At 50.3% G+C, this 22,271-nt stretch overlaps 2 protein-coding genes and 1 non-coding gene across 3 annotated transcripts; 2 read left to right on the top strand and 1 right to left on the bottom strand.

The window, feature by feature from the left end:
• The first annotated feature begins 1,520 nt into the window (after positions 1 to 1,520).
• Positions 1,521 to 5,684, top strand: NCU04718 (hypothetical protein). Its single transcript, XM_955156.3, has 2 exons — positions 1,521 to 2,521; positions 2,632 to 5,684. The coding sequence occupies exons 1-2, from the start codon at positions 2,422 to 2,424 to the stop codon at positions 4,251 to 4,253; spliced, it is 1,722 nt and encodes a 573-aa protein (XP_960249.1). The 5' UTR covers positions 1,521 to 2,421; the 3' UTR covers positions 4,254 to 5,684.
• A 10,841-nt stretch (positions 5,685 to 16,525) lies between these two features.
• NCU04719 (hypothetical protein) lies at positions 16,526 to 17,250 on the bottom strand (the record flags this gene model as incomplete). Its single annotated transcript, XM_955261.1, has 3 exons — positions 16,526 to 16,696; positions 17,029 to 17,106; positions 17,188 to 17,250. The coding sequence occupies 3 exons, from the start codon at positions 17,248 to 17,250 to the stop codon at positions 16,526 to 16,528; spliced, it is 312 nt and encodes a 103-aa protein (XP_960354.1).
• Positions 17,251 to 21,395: 4,145 nt separating this feature from the next.
• NCU14165 lies at positions 21,396 to 22,054 on the top strand. The gene is made up of 2 exons (XR_897969.1): positions 21,396 to 21,517; positions 21,598 to 22,054. It is a non-coding gene; the product is annotated as a ncrg47 (non-coding RNA).
• The last annotated feature ends 217 nt before the right edge of the window (positions 22,055 to 22,271 follow it).

The following is a 22,271-nucleotide window of genomic DNA, read 5'->3' on the forward strand; positions in this document are numbered from 1 at the left end:
TTGAGACGACGTGTTGGCACAGCGAGAGACAGAAACATCGATGACAGCCGCCAACGGCCATCCATCGTGATTGATATGAATGCATCGGCCACAAGCATGGTGACAATGAAACCTGGATTTCCGGGAGATCTCCCCGAAAAGCCCAACTCATCATCATGAAGAGGGATGGCAATCTGGAATCCATGTGGGAGAATACCTACTGTACACTACACTTCCCATTCCAGCATCGTGGTGGTTGCCCAACGCAACCCATCATTCCAGTTGAGGCACTCTGCTAGACGTTCTGGGTAGCATCTTCTACCGTCGTCGACATGTTGTCGGTCCCTGGCTGGGCCTGAGCAGCCGACCGTTTGCGATGGACACCCAGGCACGTCGCAAACTGCAAACCGTGGGCTGGGGCCGAGAATGCTCCCGAAACCCCACAGACGCCTTGATATCCTGAATTGGTCTAGGTGTATGTGGCAAGCTAAGCCTCATGCGGTATCTTCCTTAGTGAGTGCTGCCCCTTCAGGTATTGGGGCACATCAGCCCCAAGCAGAAGAGATGCTGTTGACGGCCCTGAACCTGGGTTCCAACGTGGTGTTCAGAGTTCAGTCGTTGATTGTGCCCTGCCCCAGATTTGATGCTCCGTCGGGGCGATTGATGCTGCTGATGCAATGCAGAGCGGATTTGGACTTGTACAATACAGCTCGTTTGGCATGTCACTTCCACTGCTGCGACGCCGCCCTGACAGTCGTGTCAGACTGTGGTGTTGATCGCGAGTCCGTGATGCTGTTTTTGAAGGGATGGGATGGCCGCGGCGTTGCACCTCATCACAAGCCACAAGTCCAACTGCCTTGCCTGACATGTGGAGTTTTGGCTGTGATTTTCGTCCGTTCTATCTTGCTGCGAGTTGGACTTTGCTGGAACTGAGTGGGTGAGGGCATAAAATCGTGGTGGACACGGGGGCAGCAGAAAACGGACGACTGTGCAAGGGTGACTGACTGACTGACCGGTACTTTACGATTACAAAACTGAAGCGATGCACTGGTCAGTTACCCATTTCGGTTGGCTCATTTTCACCTGCGTACCGCTCCGTACTCACGTACCGACGTACCGTAACCCCCGCCGCCACCACTGCACCTCCACCCTCCAATTCGGCCCTCCCAATGCGATGCCCTGCACCAAGGGGTCGCCGGTACGTATTGGCTGTAAGTACCTGTACTGTAACCGACCGACAACACAGTTGCCCGAGCAAGGGACAAGGGGCCGAGTGTGGACGGTTACGGTATTGGAACCAATTGGCCTTGTTCACCGCGTCTTGTGAGCGACCAGGCACTCTGGTACTGGCCAGTGGCCCCAAGGCCCCGTCGGTCCCATCCCGCGCTCCAGTGCCAGCACAAGCAAAGTTGGATGACCGCACTCACTGCACTCACTGCGTGCAGTAGAGGTACGTACTGTACCGAAATACAAGCAGGATGAAACCAGGACAGGGCAGTGGAAACCAGCGAGCAGTCACTTGGCCTGGGCCTCCGCTTCGATTGACTTTGACGTCCACCCCTTCCTTCCCTGCCAATCCCATCCAGCCTGCCACTGGCAGTACAATTAGACATCAATATCCTGTCCCCCACCACGCTCCGAATCCCTCTCCTGTTCGACCTTTCTCGTCTTCGTCACCAACTCCCGTTCAACACCAACCACACAACATCACAACACCCCCGACACGCATTGGTTTCCAACATCATCCGACTCCGACAGCTTTTTAGTAATTACTAATTGCTGCGACTCCCACCACACGAACCTGCCCCTACGCTCGGTAACTGTGGAACTCGAAGGAAGCACAACGACGACGACGACGACGACGACGACATTCACGATCTCGACGACAACGCTTCCAACGATTACGCAAGACATCCAAGGGAACAAAGGGTTGCAACAGAAGGGAACCTCAACTTGCATTTGAAGCGACTCCTGCGCCAACACTCGCACTACTTACTGTACCTTCCATCGCCGACATAACCAGACCCACCACAGCCGGCCACGAAGTCGAAAAAAGCGGGCACCCCCCCAGCGAAGAGATTTACACACTTGGGACAATCCGTCACGAACCCGTCGACAACAGCCATCACAACAACACCAATCCCATTCTAGGTCCCAATTGTCATCCGACACTTGCTGCGGAGCCATCTCAACTTGGGTCCACCTTCGGTGCAGAGCAGATCCTGATTCCACAAGCACTCCAGGATCGCATCCGCTGAAAGCAACCGTGAATACAACTTCACAAACAACTCACGTCGACAGAGACCATCAAGCAACAGCCGCACCAGACCCCCAGTCACAGGCTCGACTTTCGCGGTCGTTTTCGCGAAGTTAGCCGTCACTATTCGCCCTACTTGCACTTGTGCGTCTGCTCGGACCCAGCGAGCAGCTTCCCCCGTCATCATGCCTCTGTCATTAGAGACGCCCGTCCTGCAGGTCGACGCCAATGTCATCCACAAGGTCGACACTACCAACCCCGCCAACCTGTTTAGCATGTGGACAGGTACGAGCCCAGTCTCCTGACTCCCTGCCCTTGACCTACCCGCATGGCGCCACCCCCCTGCGCCCCACCAGTAGCAACTGCTAACCTTGGCCTTTTCTCCCTCTCTCCAGTCTTTGCCCGCTGCCGTGACTCCGTTCACCAAGGCCGTCGCCTTGAAAACCTGAGCTGGCGCCTCTGGAACCGGGAGACCTTTTGCTGCGAAAACGAAGTCGCCGACATCGAGTCCTCTGCGACCTGCCAGCCTCAGGACATCCAAAGGTATTCGGCTGGCGAGGACATGCCCCAACTGTCTGGTAGTGTGGATTCAGCTTTGGATGAGGAAGCCGTTGACTTTGGCAACGACACCGACGTCGAGCCTCTCGAATACCTCCGCCCCCGGATACAACGGCAGGACTCGTGCGCCAGCAACCGCAGTCGTGGTCGGGAGCGTCACATCACCTCTGGTGATCTCGAGAAGATGGTAGTCTCCATCATCGAGGCCAAGGAGCCTCTGAATGCCCCTCTCCCGAGCATCACTCTCGTCTCACCTCCCGTCGAGGAGACCAAGCCTGCGCCTGTCATCCACCAGCTCGAGCGGTCCGGGTCGACTACGACAGAGTCTTCCTGCAACACCTCTGAGAACCCCTCGATGGAGTCGCTGCAGACCGCTGCATCTACCGAAACTTCCACTCAGCTACGACCCACCATCGTCACTCGTGGTTTCTCTGTCTCTCCCTCTCAACTTCCCATCATCCAGCGTGCCTCCGCCCATGCTTCTCGTCAGCCCTCGCCGAGCGTGATTCCCGAGCCTACCGATGCTCCTGCTGCCAAGCCTGTGCAGCCTAAGAAGCAACAGGCTCGCTTCGCATTGGGCGCGTCCAACTCGGGCGACGATTCCTACACTGACCGCGAGCAGAGCTTCGACCACAGGAAGCAGCAGATCCCTCTTCCGCCTAAGAAGAAGATGTTCCAGGTCGGCAGGGGATCATCTGAGGAGGAGGAATCCCTGCGGGACCTGAAGAGGACAGGTGCCCTTGGCAAGCAGGTCGTCATCCAGGATAGCTCGGCTATTAGCGACGACTCGGATAGCGACTATGTCGACGAGAGCGCTATCGATGACGATGATGACTCGTCCGACTGGGAGGATTCGGTTGAAGAAAGTGGAAAGTCGAGCGTGGATGACAAGTTCAACTTCCAGCGTGTCGACTCCAAGGTCAACCTTACTTCTCGGCGGTCGCTCATCACCCTGATGCTGCACAACAACACCCGGGCGCAGAAGCTTGGCAACATTGCCTCGCAATCCACTTCGGCTATCCCACGCGCCCGCACTCAGCTCAACGGACCTTCTATGGTTCCTTCGCCGAACGACTCGGACGAAGCGCCATTGATGATGAGAGGCAAGCGTGCTCCTCCTATGCGTCCCATCAACGAGATTCCTAGGTCCACCGCTCAGCCCATCAACGCGGTTGCCACCGGCTTCCACCACCAAGCTTGCCTGTCTCCTCGTACCACGCGGCGTAACATGCTTGCCACCGAGCTGACCGAGTCCCTTCGCCGTAACCTGCTCTGGGAGAGATCCCACAAGAACTCGACGGCCACTGCGGTGCTCAAGCGTCGCCACACTTCTCAGGATGTCGCCAACCTTAAGCAGTATCCGGAGCGTCCCTGCATGAAGGACGACAACGACAAGGAGCGGTGGGACCAATATTTTACCAAAAATGCCTATAGCGGCTATCACGCACAGGGTTGGTAAACATTTGTTACCATCCTACATTACTTATGCACATATTCCAACACAACAAAAGATACCCTTGGGGCCCATTAACTGGGTAACCCAATTGGCAGACCGGTTCGGCTGCCGTGTACACTTGATTCCAGCATTGGGAGCGACACACATTTAACGAACTTCACTGCATGACCCGGCCGGCGTTTGATTGTTTTTTTTTTGATCTTCTTTTGGGCTCGCGCATTGTACGCATCAGCTTGGCCTTAATATTCATGGTGGATCTGGGTCAAATGGTCTTTCACGGGTGGGACAGCCTTGGGGATTACAGGCTGGCGTGAAATGGCCGATGTTTACAATGATGGCATCACTGCCCTGGGTTCATCAAAGGGAAATGGGGGGAAATGGGGATAGGCGGGTTATTTACTATCATGCATTGGTTGCGGGCTTCTGAAATCAAATTTTCTCTTTCTCTTTTCTCATCTGGCAACATTGAACGGCGTTTCTTTTACTTTCTCATCACATGATACCAAAGCCCTTGCGCATTTGCCGGGGTGTTTCTTCTGTCTGTCCTTCGCGGTCCCGATGCAACATGCAGACCGCTTCTCACAAAACCTGTTACCTTTCACATGTTTCACACTAGTGACTTTCCCTTTTCGTGACAGGCCTTCTTCGCGCATGGATGGGGGGAGGGGCGGAAAAAAAAAGGACAAAACCAGAACAGCTGCTGGCCGCGTGTACGATACTTTTGACTTTTTGAAGAAGCTGATCGGTCAGGGCGTCGCGCTACGCTACGGTCAAATCCGTCCGCGTGGTTCGCGCTTCCGCCCAATCTTTTCTTGACAGCAGAGCAGGCTAGCGCCTAGTGGAATGCAAGTTGTTGTGAGAAGAAAACAAAAAAAGGAGAAAGCGAGCGAGCGAGCGAGCGAGCAAAACAAAACGCGAAAACGCGAATTTTTTGATTTTTTTTTCCAGAGTTCAAGTGTCTACAGAAAAAAAAACGGATAGTGACATTTCAAAATAATGATGGCTGGTGACAGAAAGGCAAAAACAAAACGGCGACGGCGGCGGCGGCGAAGGACGGACGGAAGCCATAATGAGCCGCTCGGTGTCTTGCTTGGGGTGAGGGGTGAAATAAGACCCCAAACAGCAGCATACTATTCATAATCTCGCGTAAGCAAAACGAATTCATTCAATTTGCTTTTATATATTTGCATGTGAATGCGACTTGAGTTGGTTGATTGATGCTGTGCTGTTGTGTCGGGGGTTGTTGTGTTTGGAGCCTCAATAATTGCGGCGGTTATGGTACTCGACTGTTACACAGGCCAGGCAGGGGGGTATGTAAGAAGAAACTTACGCGATGGCATTAATGGGCTCCGTTGGCGCCATGTACTTCTTCTTTTATTTTACGTACTTGCTACCCGTTGGAAGGGGGTTGTAGAATATCCATTCGTCCATCCATCTTCAACATTTACACTACACGATGGGACCATCAAGATCTGCACATTTCTCTTGATCTTGGGGGAAAAAAATGTTTATATAGTAGGTACGATCTTGGATCACCAATGCGGGAATGCGGGGGAAAAGTGGGAAAAGGACGAAAATAGGTTAGGTATCAATGGCACTTTTCTTTTTTCCAGTCCTTTCTTCTTTCCACCATCCGAAGGAGAAGGAAAGGAAAGTACGACGTTGGCGACGTACATAGCCGATCTTCAATCCGATATTCTCCGGGCGGCGGCCTTCAATTTTCGGAGAGAGCTTCTTTAGTCTATACTATATACACTAGGGGCTGTGAACCAATGACGAGGACAAAGGACTGGACTAAGTAGTTGAGCCAATAGATCTAATTTGACGGTCATGAGCAAATACAATAATTCCCCCAAAAAAGGGATCTTCATCCCCTTTCAACGTTTGTGTTAGTATGTACCTAAGTGTTGCTGCTTGGCATTTTCGTTTTTTTGTCTCAATTACCCCACGGGGTGTTAATCCGTCCTAGGGCGGGTGCACGATTAAAAGAGAGGAGACTGGACGTTTTGTTGTTTGTGCGACGACGAATGACGAGGCCGGAAAGTCAGTCAGTCAGTTAGTTCAGGGATACAAGGGGAAGCGGGCGGACCTGAGGTTCGGCGGTCGGACACTCTTGTTAGTCGTCGGGATCACGATGAGCAGCAGCAGGATGGAAGGGATGAAGGAATGAAAAAGTGAGGGGATGAGCGTAGGTGGTGAGGGGATAAAAGCCAGGCACCGACCGCCGCACAGGAGAAGGGGAGAAAGGGCGGGTACAGTGGCTTCTAATAGGAACTGTAAAAAATCAATCTGACAGGTGCCGAAGTCCCACCCAGCCTCCACTAAGTGCCTAACCTTAAATAAGCGGATTTGAGCTACACTAATCGAAGGTCTCCAGACCTCTAGCAACTCCGATCAATCATAACAATGATAATCGCTGGCGCAGCCTCAATTGCTGTTGCATTGTAAGTGTTGTTGTTGCAATCTGACCTTAAGGTATTGAGAAATAAAAATGAGTGAAAGAAGAGGGTTAAGGTTGAAGATAGAGCCTTCGTTGGAAGGAGGGTTAGGGTGAAAGACGATGTCCTCTCCTTCGTTGGTGTCTTCCTTTTTTTTTTTTTTTTTTTTTTTTTTTTTTTTTTTTTTTTTTTTTTTTTTTTCTTGTTGCTTTCCAAGGTTGGTTGGGTGCATTTTCTGAAGCTTTCAAAGTATATATGCAACTATGGCTTTTATCCGCTTAGCGGACCTTTGCAAGTGTATGTAGAGTCCTCTTCGCAGGTGGTTGCAGCCGGCAGGGCCTGTCTTAGATCGTTTTTTTACAGTTCCTATTACAAGCCACTATAGCGGGAGAAATGGGGGGCATGTGAAAGTAAATGGGACTCCATACATATCTTACCTCTACCTATTTGCCTACCATTGACTATCTATCATCGCTAGCGACCGCGAACGGACTTGATTTACATGTAGGTATTGTGGAGGTTCTCGACACATACACACATACAAAGAAGGGAGGAGGCTTAGAGGTTGATGGAGGGTCGCTAAAGACGTCATACTCAACCAACTATACACTAAACCTTTGTAACGCATCCCAATCGCAAACACCAAACGCAGACAAACACATTCACCGTTCCAGGAGTCTTCGCGAGCGCTCTACTTACCTACCTACCTACCTCTACCCACCTATTTGTTGAATTCAACCCTCCAAAAGGGAGCAGGCAGCGCTCACCGCTTAGGTTAACTTGCCTAGAAGCACACTAACTTGCCGCGAAAAAGCCGTAAACCCGTGTGCGTCCCCGGGATACCGTTTTCTGTTGGCGCCGCATGCCGCTTTTTTGGGGTGTCGGGTCGGGGCTGTTTGGTGATCGACGGCAAACTACCCTTTTCCAAGTAGACTAGACTTGTAGAGCATGGATAGCGCGAGAGGGGGATTAAGGTAGTTTTTGCCAGGGCGAAAGAAACACTCAGAAGGTCCGGACATGGAGAAGATAAATCGGGCCGGGTAGGGGTGTTTTGGTGGAAGAAAGATTACCAGATTAGCTACATAGGTGTAGGCTCGGGACGGAGACACCTAGGACGGTGGACGGTGGACGGTGGACGATAGGGTAGGTGGTCTGTTGGGGAAAAATTGGTGGTGTAGAGTGTAGTGTAATGGAAGGGAAGATTACCGGGGCCGGTCATTTTCGTGATTTGGGGAGGATACAGGCAAATACCGGTGCCGGTGCCGGTTACTGCCCGGTCCGTCAGTGGGGCGCGAAAACTGCATACCGTGACCCTTTCTGCAGCGTCCTGTATGCAGGCACTCAGCCGCTTTGCAGGTTCGAAATACAGAAGGGGAGGGCCAGAGAGACAAATCGCTTCAATGATGAACGGGGCGTCTGGTGACTTCATGTCCTGCCGGATATCGAATTTGGAAGGAATGCATAAGTTAGGTAAGAGATCTCGGAGCCCGTCACTATCTCACCGCCCGCATCACCACTGCAATCACCCGACAGAAAAGGACGGACCGGTATGATGTAATTCATCCCATGTCTCTGTACCCCAACTTCACATGCCAAATGTCACGATACCCAACTAAAATCTCTCCAAATGTTCTTCATCCGATAATTTGGAGGGTAGATGCTTCCTTTGTTCTTGAGCACGCCCCCCAAAACAAAACCCTCCACACAACCTTTTCGTCCAAGGGTCGAAACCGCCGGATTCATCCATGATGATGATATGGTCGATACGAGTGCCCCTCGTTTCACGTGGATATGGAAGGTGCATTTTATCTTTCCGAGGAATAGGATGGGCTTTGACACCCCTAGAAGCTTCTTCGATTGTGCTGTTGGCGCGGAGGATAGTGGATGGGTTAATCACATGTCTCCAAGGCTCAATCGCTTTCTGTACTCGAGCGCCTGATGAAGCTGAACAGGGAAACTTCAAGCGATTCCCAAGGAGAGAGTACGGACCGGTTTGTTGAAAATAATTACTGTATTGTTTGCGGAAGAATGGAAACAATGAAGTCGGTGCTGGTGCATGCGTGCAGGCGGTGCAGTGCAGCACTTAACCCTAACCCAGGCATGCCTGTCGGCCCTGTAAGTGGTTCCTAGGTACATATCTCTACCTAACAACCCATATCAGTCTGGACCGACGGTACCTCTATTACCAAAGCATGAATACCTCTATATGTTAAAAAAAAGAGGTTTGAGCCATTCACTACCATAACCCTTGAGATGTACTACATTTGGTTGTGTCATTGTGCGATTATTTCCTATAGTCTCTGAGGAACTTGAACCCATCACGCATCTTCCCCTGTTTTCCTTTGTCACCCATCACCGCTTCCTCCCACCTGCCAACATGCCAAACACATCGCACCTTCCATACCCAAGAGCCTCCCTCAAATGTGTACTTACGCTGACCACTACCTAAGCCCTTACCAATTCCACCTTCCTAAAGAAAAGACCAAAGTGGCGGCCTCGCAAGGTACAATTTAGCTTAATCCGTGCAGTCCCTTGGCCCGTGAGATCGAGGAATATAAATCTCAAAGAGTGGTTGGAGGTCTAGACCTCTGCCCGTCTTTGTTTTATATTTCTAGAATGCGGCACTGGGTTCACGTGTCGACTGAGCGGGCGTTATCCCAGCCGTCAGTAGGTAGGTATACATTCATCATTCAGTATGATTTCCTTCGTTAACACATCTTCGATCATGTAAATCCACACAAGGCTGTTTGATGCTTCACGTGCCGCTATAAGTCGAATCGCCAACAGTTGAGGTCATTGTTGGTGCCAGATCAACGAGCAACCCCAGGACCCCAGGAAAGAGAGAGTCAAGACAAGCTTTTGTGGCAAGCGGTCCCCTCCCCTTCCTTCGCCTTGGCACTCCAACGACTGGTAACATGGGGCACATATCACAAGGCGCATAGGGGACACATATTCACATGTCGACTACCTCCCACCTTCTTCTGAAATCTGGACGGAAGAGAGAAGTTTTTCGTGAAGTGCGTGATGCCCATTCGCTGGGAGTGTCAGGGACTTTACGAAACACAAGCAAAAAGCCAAGATGAAACGGTCTTGCGTCCCGAAGCCGAACGAGAAGGTCGGTAATCGGGGAGATCTAGTAACATGTGACAAAAGCGAAGATCGTCCAGGAGCGTGTCTGTGTGCGTAAGGAATGTTTAGGACTAGGTTTGTTTTGCGCCGAGTCCAGTTTCACTCGGCTCTCCTATGTACCTAAACTTTCGATCTCGGGCACAGCGAGGAAAGAAAGAGAACCAAAGAAAAATACAACATAAAAAAGATAAAATAAAATAAAAAGTGAGAGGTAGCACAAAGTATCACCTTTCACGAGCCAAATGGTGATCCGGACCCAAAGCCCCAATGTGGATGGATGAAAGCACAAGCCATGCCTGCCACATGGCCTTTGTCGTTGTCCGGGTCCGGTCCGTGTTTCCATGTCCAGACCAGACCAGATCAGATATCCGTCCGCTGTGGTATGTGCCTGGCCTGGCCCCGTCTCGTTGGCGATGCACGGAGATAGTTTGACTCGATTTGAAACACACCGTTAGTCAGGTCAGTCAGTACTGCTCGGAAAGGGGTACAGTAGGTAGAGAGAGGTATGGAGGTATCTGTTCATCGCAGTTTCCTGACTGCAATGTCGATACACACTAGAGGTAGAAACAAAAGAAAAATGGGCCCGAAGCCTTCAGACTGAATGGACGGACTAGTGTAGAGTGTAATAGAGCCGAAAACCCACCCTTCAATCACCTTAGCTCGGGCTCACTGATACGAGACTCCAGGGGACGGACGGACGACGGACCAGATGAGGTGGCTAGAATCGTTTCTTTCCTCCTTCCTAAACCGGATGACCCGAAATCAGGGGCGCCCGGTGGGACCTCTTTGGGTCTTTCGTCTTGTTTTGGAATTGTTCTGGAAGGCTTCCAGACCCGAAGGTAGTCAATCGTCTTTGTACACAGTCCTCTGTCGCGGGGATGGAGGTGGGAACGTTGGGAACGTTGGCCGATATACCGCCGCCGCACAAGTTGCACACACCTCCTCTATTCGGGTTGGATATGTATGGTAGGTACCAACGAGTACAGTCGGTTCAATGTCGACGTTGAACGTGATCAATATTGCATTGACTTCTACTCAATCAATGCTTACCCCAACGATTGTTGTGTTCAAGCAGTGGTACTTTGACCTACCTCTCGATGTGGGTTTTCGGTGCGTTGGCAGGCAGGTAGACCTTTTTGAATCGATCTCACTTTGTTGGTCACGGTACCTAACCATGCGAGTTGAAGAATTGGCTGACATCCGCTCAAACTACACTACTCGTCAATCTGCCTCCCCAGCAAGCGGTCCAATGATGTGTTTGAGAGTGTCGAGAACTGTTAGTCGTGTCCTCTGAGCTGGTAACGAACTGGTATGAGATGTGAAGACCCCGAACCGGACGACTGGTTGACACATGAGGAGATCTCTACATTACAGACAGGACCCACGAGACTTTTTGGAAATTGCAGGCTGGGTTGACTAGTATCTTGGCGCCGGCAACGACGGGGATGTTTGTCGTGGGATGGGGGAGTAGGTCTGTATGAATACAACCTCTCCTGTTTGCATGGGTAGAAAGGTGTCGTCCGCATGTATAAAGGTGAGAGATATCGTGATGGCCACCAAAGGACCGATCAGGGAGAGAGAGTCCAAGGAGAAGAAGGACCGACGATGCGACGTGCGTGTATGTATCATGATGGTCAAGGTGATGGTGGTTGGCAAGTCTGCCTCATCATCCCACCGACTCCGAACGTCCCCGAGGCCGGCCGCCAGCGTTTGAAAAAAATTTGCAACCGTCACGATCCATTCTTGTGCATGAAAAACGAAGGAGCTGAAGGAGGAGGAGGATTCGATGGAAAGTCGGTGAACAAGCTGGGCCGGCATCACCTTCCAACCAACGATACAAAAAGTTAGACCGTCGCCGACAAGTCTTATCGCCGGCAGCTGCAGTGTAACCCTCCCTTGGCTGAAATTCAGGGAATTACCTAAACAGTTTCCTCTGTTTCCATCCTTTCCATGCGGGGCTCATCGCTGTTGGTGTCGCTGTCGCGCAGGTTGCATAGCACCGGACAGCGCTAGCTTAGCAGTAGCCACGGGAGGCTAATGCACTGCGGGCTCCTACGATCCAACCGGACGACACCGAACCTCACGTCTGATGAGCTGTTAACGGTCAATTCAAGGCACAGGCCTGGGAGGCGCGAGATAGCGCCGGTTAGGACATACTATTCCTTAGCGTTAAACAGGAATATTTCAGTTGGAAATTAAATCGTGGAAAAATCATTTATCTTTATTCTTATTTTTATTTGACCTTTTTCTTCAAATTTTTTTTGTTCGTCTCAACATCAGGGCAACACCACCCCCGTCAGCCCTCCGTTTACACTAGACGATAGATTGTACATCTCACCGCGGCTACAATACCCATTCCCGGAGCCGCTGATTTGTGATTCTCGCCCTGGAACATGGCCATGCCGGTTCAGTATGCACGGTCCTCGACTTCAGGAATATGATGTGACGAGAAACGGCAAGGTCGAATTCACAGTCGCTATCAACGGGCCGACAGCGAATCTTCCGGGCCGGATGATAGTGTGATCTTCAGGTCCAGTTTATCAAAATTTGGTCTCGAGTAGGGCTGGGATATAACATGGCCTCAACTATCAACATCAAACTTGGTTCAATGCGGTCGTCGGGAGTTATAACTGATGACACACTGTTTGCAGTTCATCATTGGTGGCCCTGGTATTGTCGAGTTGCATGTTGTGCACTTTGTGGCTGACAGCATGTCGAGATACCCTTGCCATGTCTACACTATACTACGCTTTTGACGGTTCGACATGGTCCAAATATCTAAGCCATACCGATCTCAACCAACTCTCCTTGTTGCATCGATATTGATGCGCCGGGCACCCTCTCACCTCACAGTCGGTATCAGATAGCCAGTCAAGCGCAAATGGCTGTCTTGGTTAGTGCAGTAAATGCCTTCAGGTCGGATTTGCAATATCACGATACCTCTCGGGTCGTTCTCCCACGTTCAGCCAGGAACCGCAGGTACCAATAAACGTTGGATGGCATCGATGAACTTGACAAATTGCTTCTGGAATTCGACAACGTATTCGTGGATTGCAAGTTAGCCACGGCTCGTATTGAATCCTCGAACCCACTCATCCTTTTGGTCGTTTCCAACACTGTTTACACCCTCCATTTGAGTTTTGAAGTTTGAGCCAACCAGTGTGCTCTCCCACCCCCTCCAGGAACTCACAGCTACATATTACACGTTGAATTATCGTGTCTATCTCACACGGCTCCTATCTAGTTGGCATGTCTGGTCAGAAGCTGCAAGTAATTCCCTTTATATCCCGCATCGCTACCATCCAGGAACCCAGCGAGACATGATAGTTAGTTCCGCAAAAAGTGACAGCTGGTTACCATTGGGCTTTCACATTTACCCCTCTATCACCCAAAACGTCCAAAACACACTTGGGACCAACCACAGCCTCATTATAACTTGCGCCATTCGCTAAAACTCATAGCTACCCCTCAATCCCCCCCTCCCAATGTCTCAAAACCGCTGGCATCTAGACTGTGCCTTTTCCCTGCTCTTTGGCTTCCCGTGCTATCATTTTTGTTTGTAAGCTGATATTATGGATACTAAGCCGCTCTCGGGTACGTGTCACGGAAGGGGACTGATTGAGAACGATGAGAGCTGGACTCCTAATATGGAATCGGGAAATGTGATTGTGCCCCTGTGTGGCAGGTTGTCTTGAAGAGGCACGGTTTTGCAGGGTGAAGTCCGCGTAGAAAGAAGGGGAAAAAAAGACAGAAAAAAAAAACCCAAAAAGAGCAGCTAGTAACTACCTCTATTATGGTCTCCGTTTATTACTATTACGGCAAATCAGTATATTTCTAAATGGTTCTCAGTTTGCCGCACCATACAAATCCCAGATGGATAATCTTTTACACGCAACCCTCTGACGGAGGTACATATGCAGGAGCTCTACGAACCGAAACAACTCCGCGGCACCTGTACGTATTCACTTTATGAGCGTACCTACCTAGGTAAGCTACCTCTATGCTATATTTCCCTTCTTGATTGAGATCCGGTCTCTGTTTTACGCTTTTCGTCCATCCATCCATCTTCACGTGTTCAGTCTCATATCATGACAGAACGGAAGACGAAGACTGGTCGACGGAAACTGTGCGAAACGGGATAATGAGAAGGAGTAGTACTAGGTAGGTACCTAGTCAAGATGACCCCCCGCGACCAACTGTCCCTACCTACCGAATCTGTTCATACATTCCACTTATACTTGCCTGCCTATCATCCTATTGCAAGGCCACTGCAAATAATTTGAATAGGTAGGTATACAAGAGTAGTGTATCTTGCCATCTAGTTAGGTACATTACGAGCACCAATGGCTCTTCCCCCGCCCTCATGTAACCAACCGGGTGACACTCCCGCCCCGGGCGGTATGAAAATATCTACCATGGTTGGGTTGTCAAACTACTACTATCTTGGTAACCCTTTGCTACAACATATGCTGATAAAATTGTCCGCGTCTTCCCCCTCAGGCGCAATTCGACATGTGTGCCAGACAGACTGCGCTTCCTTTTCGCTTATCGCTGGCCGGATCGTCCGTGCCAGACTGCTGTACATAGATGGCGATTTGGTACATGTACCTCAATGTCTAAATAAATCCCTGGTTAGGTTGGGTTGGGTTGGGTGTCCGGGCCGATCTGTCCCGATTGCCGGCCTCTAAAGCCCATCGGTGATTGCCCCAGGCCTGGATCGGTGGAGGTCAGAGGTCGGAGGTGGAGTACGGTTCCACGGCGTTGGGGGCCGTACCTAAGCGCCGGTTGGACGCCGGGAGACGCCGTTGGGGCTCGGGGGGGCCGGGGGTGAGTGGTCTAATCTTGTTTGGGTATCCTGAATCAGATTTGATTCCGGAACTATACTCACATTCCCATTTGTTATCTTGTCCTCGGTAGTCGAAGCATTTCCAACAGAGAGCGATTCGGAAATCACCTTACCTTGCTGCTGCTATCGCGTGGAATTACCCTACATAGCTGTCTGTGACATTCATGAGCTAGCTACGATGTCCTGAAAGATGGAAACCTCGACATATCATGAGCTTGACTGGAGACTTCTTCTTGAGGACCTGCTTGGGATAAAAAAAAAAGGGAGATCAATGTCCAGAACGAGACATAGGTCACAAGCATGTTGACAATCAGTCCAATGACCACGATGACCCTGTGCGAGAAACACCACAAAGGGCGCTTTTCGCAACTCCAGCCTGTCTGTAACAACAAAGGCATGACATCAACACCAGCAAAGTTTGAAGGTGGACAGCAGACAAGTTTCTAGCTGTGAACCCAAAGCCCCCTCCCTTTTTTTGCTTCATGTCTGTTAATAAACTCAAGACACGCACAGGCAAGAAGAAACTTAAATCCCAAAAAGATGCTATTTTTACATGCAAGCGGTAGGATCACCACCTACCTGATCATGGAGGGTTCATCAGTTAAACAAAACAAAAAAAAGCATCAACGACGTCAGAAGGGGAGGTTGGGAAACATTTGGAGGTGGCCCAGTTACTGTTACTTGCCTTGTCTTGTCTTGTCTTGTCTGATCTGGTCTTGTCAAGAATAAACTCTTTGGCGCGGCTCTTTTTGTCTTGGTTCCTTGAAATATTATGGTGTCCATCGTTCCCGAAGGTTGACAACACAACTTGCGGGGTAAGTACACTAAAACGCGGAGATGATCGCTCACCCGAGACAAATTTCCACTTTTTGCACGTCCAAGGTTAAGGGATCATGGTAACGTAGAGGCTCAAATTTCCATGTTCCAGGAGCTCGGTTGCTCGGTAGTAGTGTGGTTTATGTTTGTGGTAGGTAGGGTTGTATGGAGGTGTTGAGGATGGGTGCGTGGACACGGGGACGGCGACTCGTGATGGAGGGGCAGCTGGTGGCCGGGCGGACGCCCACGGGACTGCTTTGATGTCGTCAATTGTCTGGGGCAGATCGTGATGTCTGTCGTCCCGAAGGGGCTTTGCTCGTGCACTTTTGACATTGTGATGAGGCAGGATTTTCAGGTAGCGCGCGACGATGAAGGGTATTGTGGTGGTTCGGTGTTGGTCCAGTTGTTGTCAGGCTGGACGGCTAGGGGGAGGAGCCTTGAAGGTTTGAAGTGCGCTGAGAAGCTACAGAAAACCATCATGTTGGCTTGGATCAGAAGCCTTCGGGACTGAATTACTTGTAGGGCCCAGCATCCCATTTCCACGCCCACGAACGGGCCCTTGGCCGCAATCAGGGTGCTCGTAATTGGAAATCCCGTCCGTTCTTGGTGCAATTCTAGGCAAGGTACCTAGAGGTACTAATTCCGCATCGAGATGGTTGACGTCTGAAGGGCCAAGATGACATCAAAAAGAACAATCAGGGGACCCAATTCCGCACATCATCGCGCACCCCTTCCGCTGGCTTGGGGAATGATGTACATCTACCTTTTCTCATTTTATTTCACTTTTTGATTTTATTCCTGATTTTATCTGATTTTATCTTTTGCCATGCCTTCTTTCAAAGTCACTATTCCCAGCAGCGTTTCCTGTCCCCACAACAGCCAACAACCCTGGGGCTTCCATTCCAGGTCCCATGGCGCTGGACAGACCCACCCCAGATGACCAGTGACGTATTATACTTGTACTGTACACCATCCCATACCTACCCAAACCACCAAAACCGGAGATTGGTTTGGCTGTGACAACGAACGAACCGAGAAGGAAATCTCTAACGACCACCGCCAACATGCCTCCTGTTCGTACGCCGGAGGTTCATCCGAGTGACACCGACCGAAATGAGCATCAGGCATCTTACCAGACCCCTTGTTCTGCGTCCTTCCAGCGTCCCGAGGTCATCCGCGCCAGCACGGAGCGCGGCCGCTTCACGATCCGCAATGTCCTCCAGATTAAATGCAGTGGTCACACGAGATCCTTCCAGAACGTCCATGGAAGCTGACTGAGCTTTCCCTCGGACAGGCCGCCGCCGTTGGCACACATATCGCCACTACCGTCTGCCGGCCGGTGCAATCTTCGTTACCTTTGGGTATTCGGCCCGTCGATTCCTTCTGGTATGTTCCGGTGCACTGATCTATGATTTCATGTCCCTGAAATTGGCCAAGCCATCAATTGGGCGGAACGCTTCCATGCTATGTAGTAGTGTACTGTGTAGTGTAGAAAAGACACCGTCATCTTCCCCGGATTTTCATCCAGGTTTAGGTTGTCCGCACTGACCTCCTCCACCGGTGATGTCTGGAGGGGGGCAACAACACCAAACGGTTCATCGCGCATCTTCCTCAAACAAAAACAACGCTACAATAACGGACGGACAAAGTTGTTCACGGGGTTGGTAGGTATCCATAACGCCAACATGTCTTAATGTCTGTCATGTACACAGCGGTCCCTGACAGTTGGCATTGTGGGCCGGAGCCGCGTTCCCGTCCTTTGCCCGGCCATGTTTCTCGTGTAATATCTTTATTTTCGGGAATCTGGGGTATTCTTCCTTGGCGTACACAGCTTTTGGCCTATGATAGGTATGATTCTGTTCCGTTAATGACAAGTCGGTCTGTCTTCGTGTCTCACCCAAGCGAGCCAAGTCACATGCGTACCTTACATAAGGTACACACCAAGATGAAAGCGACGGGGACATCAATGGTACTACTACGTAATGCACAAGAATAGCTTCACCTTGTTTCCCTTTGCCTGTTCACCTGGAGTGTACTACTACTACAGCACAACAACCAGCTTCATACATATCACAGCATGTACACCTTTGACGCCATTAAGCGCGCTTTGTGGGGATGGATGGTCGAGAGGGTCCCACCAAGGAATCTGGGGGCGCATCGACGACGACACATCATTCTAAGACATTTCTGCCAAGGCGAGAGGAGGCTAGTTATTCAAAGGTTTTTCTCGATCTTGCACTCGACGTCAGATTTCCACAATCTGTACGTATGGTTTGCCATCGTGCTAATAATGGTTCATCTCCAGAACGACGATCTCTTGCCGTTTCCAATCCAAAATGTTTCTGTATAGAGTGTACCAGGACACCGAAAGAGTTGCAGCACGCGCTGAATATGGTAGATCACTGCCGTCTTTTTGGACAAGGAGAGCCAAACATAGGAAGGCCATGTCTGATGTATCTGCTGGGAACGGTAATTGAGGTAATGGTCGTTGTTCTTGGCATGGTCTGGGGATGTTGATCGAAGCAATTGCTATTTTCGTTTGGAACCGCTGACAACCGTTTCCTATGCCAACAGGACCAAACAGGCATCTTCAACAGTGTCCGGCAAGAAACAAACCCATACATAATCACTTACTCTCCGTTTCGGCTCTTCGCCTTGCCTTTTCCAATTTTTAAGCCCACCACAAAAGGGATGAGATCAATATCACAGCCTCAGTCCTAACTCACATGCCAGCTTTGCTTTTTATATCTCTGATTTTTTTTCCTCAGTCGCCCCGGAAGCAGCCTCCTTGTACATAGCCGTTCGGGCCCCGGCTGGGGATTGGATGGGTGCCGGGGGGTCAGGTATCAAACAAACCCCCATATTTCCTCCCCGGACCCTCAGCGGGCGTCAGCGCCTCAAACCGCCCCGGAAACCAGGGGTTTCAGTTCCCCGGCTCCCCGGAATTCTTGGCTTGAATGAGCTGGCAGGGCATCCCAGCCCGATTTTGGTGGTCAACTGACATCTTGTCAGGGGATATGATAAATTACAGATAGGTATCTTGAGACCAAACATGGCGATTGCATACGTACTGTATTCGGCCATGGACAAACGGTCAAGTTTTCCATATGGGATTAGGTCAAGGTGTCTTTCGACCAAGCATTGTTGGTGTGAATATCTATGTACATTTTCAAAATCGGACATTGGAAAAGATGCCAAGGAAACGGCGAGTCTTTGAACAACACTACGGACACGTCAATATTGACTTCCAAGCCGGGGCGGAACAAAACCAGGGGTTATAAGCTAGGGAAAAGCAAAACATCTCCCATGACAGCTTGAGGCTTGCAACCAGTACCTGTCAATGTTTAGCATGATATGATATCTCTGTTCTTTTTCCTTTGTACTTTTTTCATTTTCATTTCCATTTCCTTTTTCCTTTTTTTCTTTTCTCTTTTTATCTATAATGATTTTCCGGGTCTTTCTCCCTTCTCATCCAATCACGAAATTAACATGCCATTTTCGCATTTTCTTTCCCATTTTCCTCTAATTCATCCCACGACCCCCCTCAAGCCACCACCCATTCCTTTCCCCCACCACACCACACCACACCACACCACCACCATCTTCTTAGCACACCAATCAATGCCACTACACCTCAGCTCCGTTTTTTTTCCCAAATCATTTGACATTTCCCCTTTTTCTACCTACCAACGATCGTCGATTCCCATCTCCCAAGGTACCTAGTTCGGTTTTCCCCCCATTTACAAGCCATTAATTCCCTCCACCACCAACCCCCGTCAGCCCTGCGTGAACACCCAAACACACACACACACACACACACACACACACAAAAAACAGTGCGTGAGCTAAGCTATCCGTAAGCTGCGGGCTACTGTGAGGCTCGTCACCTCACGGCTACTGCTACCCGTCCATTACTACCTGCATTTACACCTGTCATCACACCAGGAACGGGCACCAAGCGCAACACATACCCCCACGCTATACCAGAAGCATACCCTTGAGTAGAGTTCAATATTGAACAACTCAGCAATTCTGAGACACACACACACACACACACACACACACACACACACGAGAGATGATGGAGACCTTTCTTTGATGTTTGCAACAGCTACATGTTCAATTCCGCAAACATCCTATCACCAGGGAAGTCGTGCACATTGTGAGCATCACGAGGACAGCTAAAAAGAATAAAAAAAGGAAACAAAAATGGAGGAGGACGGGAGGGGGTAACCATGGCGAAACCACGGCGCCGGGGGAAGGATAGGTACCTACCTACCAACCAGATAGAAGAGCACCCTCGATGAGAGAGAGAGGCACTTGGAAGATACCGTGGTTCCAAAAAACCGTAAAAGGAACAAAGCCATGAACCGCGTTTATAGCGAGAGTTTGAGCTTGACTTGCCGCACCGTCCCTAATGTCCTCATGCACTCCTTTCAGCTGGCATAATTACAAGTCGTTTTTACGTATAACTTACTGTATTCTCGATGCTTCAGGCTATTATACTGTATTTAATTATAAGGGTATAAAAGTATTTGAATACAGTTAATTGTAAAGTACGAGCGCTTTGCTATTAGTAGTCTGAATGAGTGTAGTGGATTTGGGGGTATCAATGTAGTTGTATAGCGATGTTTCTGTACAGAAATGTAGCCTTAACTATGCGGCGCATATTGAAATCGTCAAGTTTTATTGACATACGATTGGATGTTACATAACATTCTAAAAGTGGGTTTTACTATACAAAACGCGGAGTTTTACATGTCAGCTGTCATCGGTTGGCATGTGGGGAAAAAAGGGTGCACGAAGTCAAAATAGGGTGCATGAGGACATCAGGGACGGTGCGGCAAGTTAAGCTCGAGAGTTTACTGTGCTGCCGTAAATATTGTATCCAAGCACCTCGTTTGCCGTTTCAGTTCTATAATGCAGTGCAGTATCAATAACTCAGCTTGTCACTACCTACCTATTCTAATTTGAACATCCAGATTGAGTAGGTGAGCATTCTGCACACCTATGTCATCAGTCTCCCTTCCGGGCATTCACAAATTCAACCCGTCCCTTTCCCGGTACAACAAGTCACGAGATCTCTTCTTCCGAAGCAACTGAAGGTGATAGATAATCTGCAAGTCACATCCAGTCTTCTCTTGCTACCTACCTGCAGTGGATACCTATCACCCGTGATGAGGCGCTCGGCGCGTCATAAACAGCTTTTGTCAAGAGAAAAAAAAGGAAGCGTGCCTGGTCTGGTGCTTGTGGCGGCGGCGGCGGCGGCGGCAGCGGTGGTGGTAAGGTGAGGAGGAGGGTCATGTGTAGGTAACTTGCCATGAATACCTAGGGGAGAGCAACAACACCATCGGGATGTGCTATGCGTGATATTGACGCTGTTTTGAGATAGATGGAAGGTCCATGACAGATACCTCTACTCGGATTCATCCCCATTGGCAAATATCTCCCGCAGCTGTGACCCAGACATCAAGTCGACACCTGTCAGAAACTTGTGAGGTCATGATGGGTAAACTGCCCGACTGCACTGCCGGATCGCTGAAGAGGCCATTGGCGAGGGGGCGATGGATACCATATGAGTGTCAGTGTCAGTGCGGTATTAGGTACACTAGACCTAGGCAGGCGTACCTTCTGCTCCTGCCCCTGGATGGGATGGATTGGATTGGAAAGAACGGCCAGCAGCCGCAAGCCGCAAGCCGGAAAGAGACGTGAACCGACATTAACAGCAGGCAGGCACCTCACCTACCGTCACAGGACCACCTGCATTCTGTTCTCGACCACTGCACCTGCATCTACCACCCACGCTGCGAACTGAAAGATTTGGCATGTTGTACAGAAAGTGCCTGGATAGGGAAGTACCTACTTGGCTGGTGTTCCCCATCTTCACCAACTTGGTACTGAACTCGAAATTTCGTCCACATCCCGACAAACTACCTACCTACCTATCCGAACGAGGCGTCAACGGCGCTGACGAACACGAGCCTGCCGGGTCACCAGCAATGATGGAGGAAGAAGACTAAATTATGCCTGCTATGAGTGTACTACTTTCAACTCCATCTCCCCTGCATTATGACGAGGGCTCGCTGCTGACCATCTTGTTCAACATCCCGAGAAACAGCCACCCGTTCCCGTCGGAAGTCGGAAGACCTTCCCCTAACGAACCCGACCTAAGTTGAGCACAGGTCTCGCGCGGCTTCAAGCCACTGATTCCACCCCACGACTTCCTGATCTGGAAGCGCTCACACCACCAATGTGCTTACCTAAAGATCAGGCATTCTCGGCCACGAACATGGATTACATAGGAAACACTTCGGGGAGTTGGGGGAGGGAATGTTGGCAGCCTTGGTCACTTGTCAGGATCGTTGGACGTGTCGACATGTAGTGCTCCGTTTGGGACATGGATGTATGGCAAGGCATGTGGCAATCTCGTGCAACGGGCTGGTGGGAGAAGGACAAGGCGGAACAAAAGGACTTTATGAGAAACGAAGAAAAGGAGGCAAGGAGGAGGTTGGACAATGAAAGACAAAAGGTAGCAGGCGGCAAATGTTTACAAGAAAGCCTGGCGAGAGGCATCAAAATGGGTTGTACGTCCACTACATATGCTGACTGCTTCACAAATGTCTAGGAGTCTTTCACTTCGACTTGGGAGATACTGGGCATATTGAGAGAGAAGTAAGAAATATGCGTGATGGTCACGCGGACCCGGGGAAATTCCCTTGCGTTCAAGTCCGTCCTATCACAGCCACAAACCTGAACGACTTCACTTGGAGCGAGCATCACAAACTAAGCTCC

This window comes from Neurospora crassa, linkage group VI (assembly GCF_000182925.2).
Source record: "Neurospora crassa OR74A linkage group VI, whole genome shotgun sequence".
Classification (NCBI taxonomy): domain Eukaryota; kingdom Fungi; phylum Ascomycota; class Sordariomycetes; order Sordariales; family Sordariaceae; genus Neurospora; species Neurospora crassa.